Genomic DNA, 9,742 nt, shown 5'->3' on the forward strand with positions numbered 1-9,742 from the left:
TTACAAATAGGTACGCTGTAAATTCGGTTTAGTTACGCGGTACTTTGCGGGTCGTAAAATAAAGTGTTACCAAATATTTTTATTGAGGAGCTAAATTAGTTTAAAAACAATTTATATTATTTGTGTCTAACATTTAGTTAAAAAAATTAAGTCAAACAATTAAGATGAAATGATTACAATAATTAAAGCACATAACTTACATGTGTCTCGCAACACCTGTTTTCTGCACCTTTACTGTTCTGATACTTACCATAGAATGATAAAAGAATCCCGTTCTTACCACGCTTGAGTGAACGTTCTATATGACGTCATAATGGGGAATTATTAGGGTATGCGTCCCTAACAACTTGCCTAACAACCAGTAGTGGACATGGCATATGGCCAGATATTGCTTTTCCTGACATATGTTTGTCTTGCCTAACAAACCATCCCACCTTACTGGCAAGGCTCATCATAATGGATGTTTTTAATGAATGCTCACTGACAAAACTTTGCAATTACACAGAATAAGAGTATTAATTAATGTATACTTCGTGTATTTTTTTATCACAACAGTCTACATACCTGACATATGGCTCTTGCTACTGATTTACTTCTCTTTTGAGTGGCAAAACATTCAACAAAATGGCTGGCTGTTTTAGCGGCGGCCGCAAAAATGTCAGTTTAACTGACAATTACCAGTAAAAATCTAATTTAGTTGCACTTGATAGTGACCCTAGCAACTTGTCAACCACCTGTGGTCAGTGGACATGGACGATCCATTTACTTCTCCTTTCTGTGTTTCTTTGCAGTCTGTAAAACGATAGCTCCGAATTTTTGTTAAATCAGTTAGTACAGTCCATCGCACAACAGCCTTTTCCCCATTTAGAAGCGTTTTCCCCCTGTTTTTGCTGATTTCACACTGTACACAAATGCTGCCGCTGTCTTTTGGCACTCAGTGGGCGTAACCGCAGTCACTTTCGTCGAAGGTGACGTCACGTGCTCTATCCTTAGCTCCACCTGCAGGGCTTGATGCACTTTACACGCCCAGAATTCAAATCATAAGTTTCAAATAATGGTATTTAAATTATTTTAATTTTATTTCCAACTTTAAAATGTGTATGTTTACACAAGTTTGGTTCGTATTATTGTAAGTATTGTTGTTAAATTATAAATGTAAAAACACCGTTGACTCATACTTGGAGTTTTCGGGTGCCTCACTACTTCCGGGAAGTATCACATTGCGACGAACTAATCGAAGCACTATGAGTAAATAAGTTATGACATAGAGCTGCATTAAACTCGTGTTAAGCATACTTTTAGTAACGATTTGTCAACGTCGATCGGCTTCTAACGTTACAGTCTCCGCGTGCGAGTTTTCTATCAGTTGAATGGACATGGATTACAAAAGTGAAACATGAACAGCTCTGCGATGCAACTTTTGAATGAACAGCATGTCATATTTTGAAGTTTACCCTAAATCATGTCAAAATAATATTGTGATGGCATTCTCACCTGAGAGACTTCGTGATTTACGTAAGTAATATAACGTTACGTAAGATAATATTCCAATAAAAGTCCGTTAAGGTAAAATAGTTGACAATGTATGATGTAAACTACATGAAACAATACCTTAAGTATACTTTAGTATGTACTATAGATAACTGTAGTAACATTTCTAGTAACGTTAGTGTTTTTGAACTTTACCATAATAAATATAAAAGTATACTATATTATATACCATACACTATACTTATCTGTAGTATAGGCTACTATATTTTACTACAGTTAATAAGTTAATACTATAAAATATTGCAGTATACATTAACAAAGGATAGTAACAATATATTATAATATATAACAGTTACAGTATACTGTTTACAAAGTAAATACTAAAGTATACTACAGTATTTTTTCACGTATAGGAAAGATGACATGATCTAAAAAAACACATGGGGTGGTTTCCCGGACAGGGATTATTTTAAGCCAGGACTAGACCTTAGTTTAATTAGGAAATATAACTAGTTTTAACAAACATGCCTTACTAAAAACATTACTTGTGTGCAATTTGAGGCAAAATAAAGGGCACTGATGTCTTTTAAGATATGTCAGTGCAAGTAGTTTTCAGTTTGGACAGCTCTTATTATTTTAGTCTAGGACTAGTCTAATCCCTGTCCAGGAAACCGCCCCTATATAATTTTTTTCCCAAGTGTCACGGCTAACCATACATATGATATAAGTTATAACATACCCTCACCTAAAGGATTATAAGGAACACCATACTAATACTGTGTTTGACCCCCTTTCGCCTTCAGAACTGCATTAATTCTTCGTGGCATTGATTCAACAAGGTGCTGAAAGCATTCTTAAGAAATGTTGGCCCATATTGATAGGATAGCATCTTGTGGTTGCAGATTTGTGAGATGCACATCCAGGGCACGAAGCTCCCGTTCCACCACATCCCAAAGATGCTTTATTGGGTTGAGATCTGGTGACTGTGGGGGCCATTTAGTACAGTGAACTCATTGTCATGTTTAAGAAAACAATTTGAAATGATTTGAGCTTTGTGACATGTTGCATTATCCTGCTGAAAGTAGTCATCAGAGGATGGGTACATGGGGCTCATAAAGGGATGGATATGGTCAGAAACAATGCTCAGGTAGGCCGTGGCATTTAAATGATGCCCAATTGGCACTAAGGGGCCTAAAGTGTGCCAAGAAAACACCCCCCACACCATTACACCATTGCATTAATAAGAAATTGAACAGGTGCTCCTAATAATCCTTTAGGTGAGTGTATAAGCATCATTATGGAATGTAGTGCAACTTACCCCATTTTCCCCTCCACCCTGTTATTTTATATCTTTAGGAGCAGAGAGCAACCAAATGGTGAAGGCTCGTCTTCTGTCTTCAAGGCAGCTTCTGGTGGAGGCCCTTTATCAACTGGGCCCTCTGCTAGACCGCGCTATTTCTGTAGGCTTGCTTACTACAGAAGACTGTTATGAGATTAATGCTGAAGCGACGCCAACTAAAAAAGCCCGAAAACTTCTAGAAATCGTTGATGCTCAGATGGATGAGAGCAGCGCCTCAAGCTTCATGGAGTGTCTGAGGAGCTGCAAAAAAAATTACCCGCGCTTGCGATCCTGGCTGTCTTCAGAAGAAGGTATACAATAACCTAATGTATGAAAACATATACAGTTAAAGCAGTAGAATGATGTGATACTGAAAACTTGTTGTTGTCTTTAAATATTAGACATTTCCACTTTGCCAAGTATTCAGCAAGGTCCAACAGGTAAGACTTAAGTTTAAACATGAAAAATGATCTTGTTTTAGAATATCAAGGAAAAATGTCACTAACAGTAATAACAATATTGTTTCTCTTTGCAGAATCTCATTTACAGGCCAACTTCAGCGTTCTGTGTTCACGCCTGGGTTGTTCGGTTCTGCCCATCTCCTATGATCTCTTCTCTAAAGAAATTCTGACTCAGCTGGAATTTGAGAAAGTCCAAGCGGTACCTATTCCAACCCAGCAAGCACAAACCCTGCTGTCCATCTGCCTGAAGAAAGGAGAAAAGGCTTGCAAGAGCTTTTACACAGCCCTACATGATGAGGATGAGCAACTAGCTGAGGAACTCGATGGTAGGCGGCACTATGTGATACAGAAGATCACACGCATGACATTCATGAGCTCAGTTGGATAAAATGTGTGATCCTGGACCACAAAACCAGTCATGAGTAGGACGGGTATATTTGTAGCAAATGCCAAAAATACACTGTATGGGTCAAAATTATACATTTTTCTTTTATGCCAAAAATCATTTGGATTTTATGTAAAGATAATGTTCCATGAAGAGATATTGTACACTTCCTACCGTAAATATATATAAAACAATTTTATCACTAGTAATATGTGTTTTTAAAGACAACTTTAAAGAGATTTTTTGTTTCTCAGCCAAATATTGTCCTACCCTAACAAACCTTATAGAAAGCCCAATTTAGATTATGTATTTATTTACATGATGTATAAATCTCAATTTCAAAAAATTGCCCCTTATGACTGGTCACATGCCATGCATAACATTCACAGCTAAGTTTGAACATGTGTTCCTGTAACTTAAAGGTGCAGTGTGTAGTTTTTAGAAGGATCTCTAGACAGAAATGCTAAATAATATATAAAACTATATTATCTGGGGTGTATAAAGACCTTTCATAATAAACCGTTATGTGTTTATTACCTTAGAACGAGACCTTTTTATCTACATAGAAAGAGGGTCCCCTTACATGGAAGTTGCCATTTTGTGCCGCCATTTTTCTACAGAAGCCTAAACGGATAATTTTTTTTCACTAAGCTGTCTCCGACGATGACATGTTTGTCCGGTGGCAGCTTCTCTATGTGTTTCAAAAGCAAGGGGTGAGCAGGGGACTAAGCTGTTGGTTGCAATTCGCAACCTCACCACTAGATGCAGCTAAAATTTACACACTGCACCTTTAACTGGTATAGTGTTAAATTAGTAGAAAAGGTCAAGGGTTTGATCCCAGAATACAAACTTGCTAATAAAATGTATACGTTGTAATGCACTGTAAGTTGCTTTGGATAAAAATTATTTTGATGCCTCAATCACCTGTTGTTAAAAGTCTCTTATATTTTTAGTTCCAAACCTTTCATGTATGTCCATTAAAAAAGAGGAGGGGGGCTGCAGTCTACCGATAGCCGTGGAGGAAACAACCGCTCACCCGAGGGGTCTCTCAGGTGATTTACATTTCAAAGCTAGTACTGTATGCTTTTTATTTGTGCTAATAGTACCTTGAGTCTTTAGCATGGTCTCAGCAAGGCCCAAAACCTACATTTTAATTACAGCACATACTGTAATATCATTTATACAGACGACAGTTTTGTTGAATTAACAATAAACAACTGCTAATATATTAAAGGCTGGTAAATGTTCTTCTAATATTTTAAGCTATGAGCTTACTTAACTGTTATTGAACACCTGCTACATCTTAAACTTGTCTCACTATTATCAGAAGGTCTGCAGCAGATCATGGCTCAGCTGGGCATGAGTGCTGGAGATGAGATTCGGTTTAATGTCTGTGAGCTGGGTGTGTTCGTTGGCTTGCCGCGTCGGACAGTCAGAGAGTGTCTTCTCGAAGGTGTCGGCATTGAAGACCAGGCCCAGCTGGAGGCTCTGGTTTCCCTTTATGTGGAGAAGACACAGGATGCAGAAAGGATGCTGAGCAGAGTGGCAGACCTCAATCCTCAGGGTAAGTATCCAAGATGTCGGTCCAAACCAAAGAGATCAATATCCAACCTCAGATCCTGTTTAATCTATTAACTCTTTTATCTCGTCAATTAAGAAAAAAATAGTTGCATAAAACATGTGTTTTTGAATAATTTATGTTAATCTGCAATACCGCAATTATCCACTAGATTACTAGCCTGGTTAGCCAGACCTACATCAAGATGTAAGGTCTGGCAACTCTTCACACAAACGGCTCAATGCAAGGGGCGGGATATAAGGTTGTCCCTCAAAATGCCTCTGTACGCAATAGGATAGCGCTATGACCAATCAGAGCAACGAAGAAGGTGATGTATGAGTCCCCTACGTTTCCCCACCAGTGGAGCTAATTGGTATATCAAACTTTTACCGTAACCAGTCGGCAAAACTCCAAACACATCTTTCTTGCTTAAAAAGGACTTCAGTAGGGTTATTTGCTCTTCTCTCAAAGAAAAACATAAGTCTAAGTCCTCCAGAGTCGCGGCCAAAGCCGCTTCAAAAGAAAGCTGTTCGCCAGCAGCAGCAGCCATTCTTTGTTTTCAAGTAGGAACCGTCGCAGGCAGCTCTGTCGTCATCATGTTAAGACAGCCCCTCATACGGTACACTCGATGTGATTGTGCTGACCAAATTTTGGTTTTTGGAGCTGTTAAGTGTATTGTGAGTGCCTAGACTAAACCCTGGCAGCAAATATATTTTGCGGCCGCTAGGGTGCGTCTAGATTTCTAGGCTACTAGATTACCCCATTTATGTAAAAAACTGAAGGCAAAACGTAATTTAGCTACTTATTTTAATCGCTAATTTCTCATGTAAATGTCTAACTCCATATATGTTGTGATAATCGTTCTGAATCTGATCTATAACAAAAATCCTTCACAAAATTGCAATTATTTCAGCTTTTTGCTAAAAATTTGCATTTTTGAAGAAAAATACCCATATTTAAAGGCGCAGTGTGTAATTCTTCGAAGGACCTCTTGACAGAAATGCAAAATAATATATAAAACTATATTATCAGGGGTGTATAAAGACCTTTTTATAATGAAGTGTTATGTTTTTATTACCTTAGAATGAGACATTTTTATCTACGTGGAAGTCGCCATTTTGTGCCGCCATGTTTCTACAGAAGCCCTTAACAGACAATCTTGTTTTACTAAGTTGTCTACATCAATTACATATTTTTCCGGTGGCGGCTACCATAGCTTCTCTATTGTTATTTTAATACCTACCAAAAGTATCTATTATTGAGATTTGGTTAAGTCATGTGATTTCAAAATGGCTGCCACTGAGCGTTGTAGGGTTGCCCTACCTTATGTTGATTTTATACTTAACTCTTTTCCGGCCAGTGTTAGCATTTTTTCATGATTTTCACAAAAGTTGAATGCCTTCCAGAAAATGTTCTTCTTTCAAAAACACCAAATTTTGAGCAAAAAGCTGAGATAATTTTATTTTTGTGAAGGATTTTTGATAGAGATCAGATTTAGAGCGATCCTCAAAACATTCACGTGAGGCGTTGCTTCCGGGTTGTTTAAGTTGCGGCAGAGCGCCACCTGGTGGATAATAGCGGTCTTGCGGATTGCCGGAAATACTTGTCATTGGCAGGGAAGCGTTTTCTCTTAATTGACGAGTTAACTCAATGGCGGGAAAAGAGTTAACAGCTCTGCCTAACTACTACCGCCTACCTTCATCCATTGACGCTAAAAGTCCTTCTCTGCATTAATAATGATCACTTTAAGCTTAAAAAAAGTATATTCTATGTAATCCTGTAAAAAAAACACATTAAACTATACCTGGTTTTCATATGTAGCGGTCCAGCTGTCTGAGAGAGGGTATCTGCTGTTGAAGTTACTACAAAAGGCAGAGACTGTGCTGCGCAGTGGAACACACAGTCACCAGCATGGCTGGGACCACCTGCACGATCAGGACTATTTACAAACATGGGACCACCTACATCCTGGGGAATACACGGACCAGCGCACCGTGTGGGCCATCTTCAGCTTTCTGGTATGGGACTGCATGGCAGTCGTTTTGGAAAAACCAGAAGCAAAACCCAGCGGAGGCCTACTGGTTATGATTAAACAGCTGAGAGCCAGTGGAAGGGTGGAGGCAGCTTTACTGCAGGAGATGGAGCAGTGTTGGACAGACGGTGATGCTGAGAGTCTTCTGCAGAGCGTGAGAGTACTCGCTCAGGTGCTGAGGGACCTACATCCACGCAAGGAAGGTCTCCAGCTGTCCCCTTCAGTTGAGGGGTTGTTTTTCTGCAAACCCAGCAGGCTACACAGGGTCACCTTTTTTCAGGGTGTTTCAGCACGGGTCATCCGTAAAGCATTGAGCAGCATGGCTCCATCCTCATCAGATCAGAACTTAACAGCTCTAGCTAAACAATACAGGGAAGTGTGTGTTCGCATTGCACGTTTATTAAAAGCAGTGCGGCCAAATAAGGAAAACATTGACTTGTTGAACGCACCCCTTTCTGCTGTCACTCAACACGTGCGATTCATCTTAGCAGATCCTGCTTTTAGCTCGGAGGCCTTCGATGCGGGAGTTCACCATCGTTTGCTGTCCGTGTTAGAGTTTAACCCTGCACATTTGGGCCTGGGATCTCTAATGAGGCTCCACCAGGACACTCTTTCAGAATTGGAAAGCTACTTGCAAATAGGAGACCACCACAACTTCCAGTTTGTTCTGGAATCGGTACGGATACTCGGGCCTGCAAAGCTGTTGTCGGTCAGAAACGTCCATGGACCCGTCGCCATCGACAGTGGAGTGGAGGAGGTCCTACATTTTAGAACATCAGAACCCACTTCATTTCTGGTTCGATTGCACTGCCAGTGCTATGAAGAGGGAAAAGGATGCTTCAAGGTGGACTTTCCACGCTGCATGTGTGTGCCTATGCTTAAGGCAGAGGGGATGATTGAGAATCAATGGGTTGGTGGGAACGTTCTGGCTGAGGCCGGAGGAAAAGTATGGATCAGAGAGGAGGAAAGGGGTGGGTGGGATGCGCTACAGACTTTGACTCAAAGACACAATGCTCAGATCAGAGATGAAGGCTGCTGCTTTAAAGTTAAGACTTCTGGATTAGAATGCGAGGTCAAATTCATATACAGGAGTGAAAGGTTGTGGGCGGAGTCTCATAGGGACTGTGAGGTAAATTGAAGGTGTTTGGGGATTGGTTATGACATTTCAAACATAGTGATTGGAACACAATAGAGAATAGGAGTTTGATGTGCTGTACTTCATATACATGACGTGACGTTAATTATTTTGTGTCCGTATGGTTCAATTAAATGTAAAAGGGTTAAAATTTCAAAATAAATTTGCAGATTACTTGCATACATTCTCTTTTTTGATGACCAAGTCTAACATTTCTGGTTTTATTTTATTTTGAAAGAATATTTGGGGGATAATTGCAAAGATGTCGGTGTGGTGTAACCGGTCTGTGGCAATTGGTGTAACTAGTGTTTTTTAAATGAAAATATAAATATATTCATAAAAAATGTGGAATAAAATATAAGCATCTAGTTTAGTGTAATAGGATTTTTTTACATACATTTTTACATCATTTGTCAAAGATTATTTAGAAAACAGAGCTGTTTTCAGCATATGTCCGGGCAAATATTACAAAAAGACATAAATGTAAAGTTTAATGCGTTTTTTTCACATTTTTTGTGAATATATTTGTATTTTCATTTAAAAAAATACTGGTTACACCGGTTGACACAGACCGGTTACACCACATTGACATTTTGCAATTAAAAAATGTGAAGTGAAAACGCATTGAGGTTTACATTTAGAAATAACTAATAAAATTATATTTTGTTGGTTGTTTCTAAATGTAAGCTTTGATGCGTTTTTACTTCACATTTTTCATGAATATATTTATATTTTCATTTGAAAAAAAGAAATACTAGTTACACCGGTTGACACAGACCGGTTGCACCACATTGACATTTTTGCAATTATCCCCCCCAATTTTTTTTTTTTTTTATGATTGCGCTTACATGCCATCAAGGTGGATAAAATATTTAATATTTCTCATTCTTTGGTGCAATTTGCGGTTACACCATTTGACATTTTCAGGTCCATTCAGTCTTAACTTTCATAAAATGGTGCAAATGTAATTTTTTTATTGCATAAAATTAACAAATACATTGTGCATTGAAATAAACCTGATGCATGCTTTAAAAAGATTTTAGAATTTCTCATCTTGCCAAACCATTTTTGTCACTGACCCACATGCAGTCATAGATTTTATATTTGTTGAGAGGTTAGATGGCATTTTTGTACTAAAAATGTATTGATTACACAGAAAGATTATTTAGTGATAAAATTGTAAAATAAAAGTATGTCAGATGTAAAGAGATTTGGCAAGTACAAAACTTTTTAATACCATAAATTTCAACATAAAGACACCTTAAACTACCATCAACAATATGAAATAGTATTGCATTTTTTTTAATACTTATTTTTGCAGCGGTATTATGAACTGAAAAT

General features: G+C 38.3%; 1 protein-coding gene across 2 annotated transcripts; it reads left to right on the forward strand.

The window, feature by feature from the left end:
- The first annotated feature begins 1,040 nt into the window (after positions 1-1,040).
- LOC129426015 (uncharacterized) lies at positions 1,041-8,618 on the forward strand. Of its 2 annotated transcripts, none has more exons than XM_055182118.2 (7): positions 1,041-1,515; positions 2,848-3,141; positions 3,232-3,270; positions 3,366-3,617; positions 4,630-4,728; positions 5,004-5,240; positions 7,056-8,618. In XM_055182118.2, exons 1-7 carry the CDS (start codon positions 1,425-1,427, stop codon positions 8,402-8,404), a joined length of 2,361 nt encoding a protein of 786 aa, XP_055038093.2. In that variant the 5' UTR covers positions 1,041-1,424; the 3' UTR covers positions 8,405-8,618. The 2 variants fall into 2 exon arrangements, with proteins under 2 accessions (XP_055038093.2, XP_055038094.2); XM_055182119.2 differs by having other exon boundaries at positions 5,007-5,240.
- The last annotated feature ends 1,124 nt before the right edge of the window (positions 8,619-9,742 follow it).

This window comes from Misgurnus anguillicaudatus, chromosome 25, assembly GCF_027580225.2.
Source record: "Misgurnus anguillicaudatus chromosome 25, ASM2758022v2, whole genome shotgun sequence".
In the NCBI taxonomy this organism is placed as follows: Eukaryota; Metazoa; Chordata; class Actinopteri; order Cypriniformes; family Cobitidae; genus Misgurnus; species Misgurnus anguillicaudatus.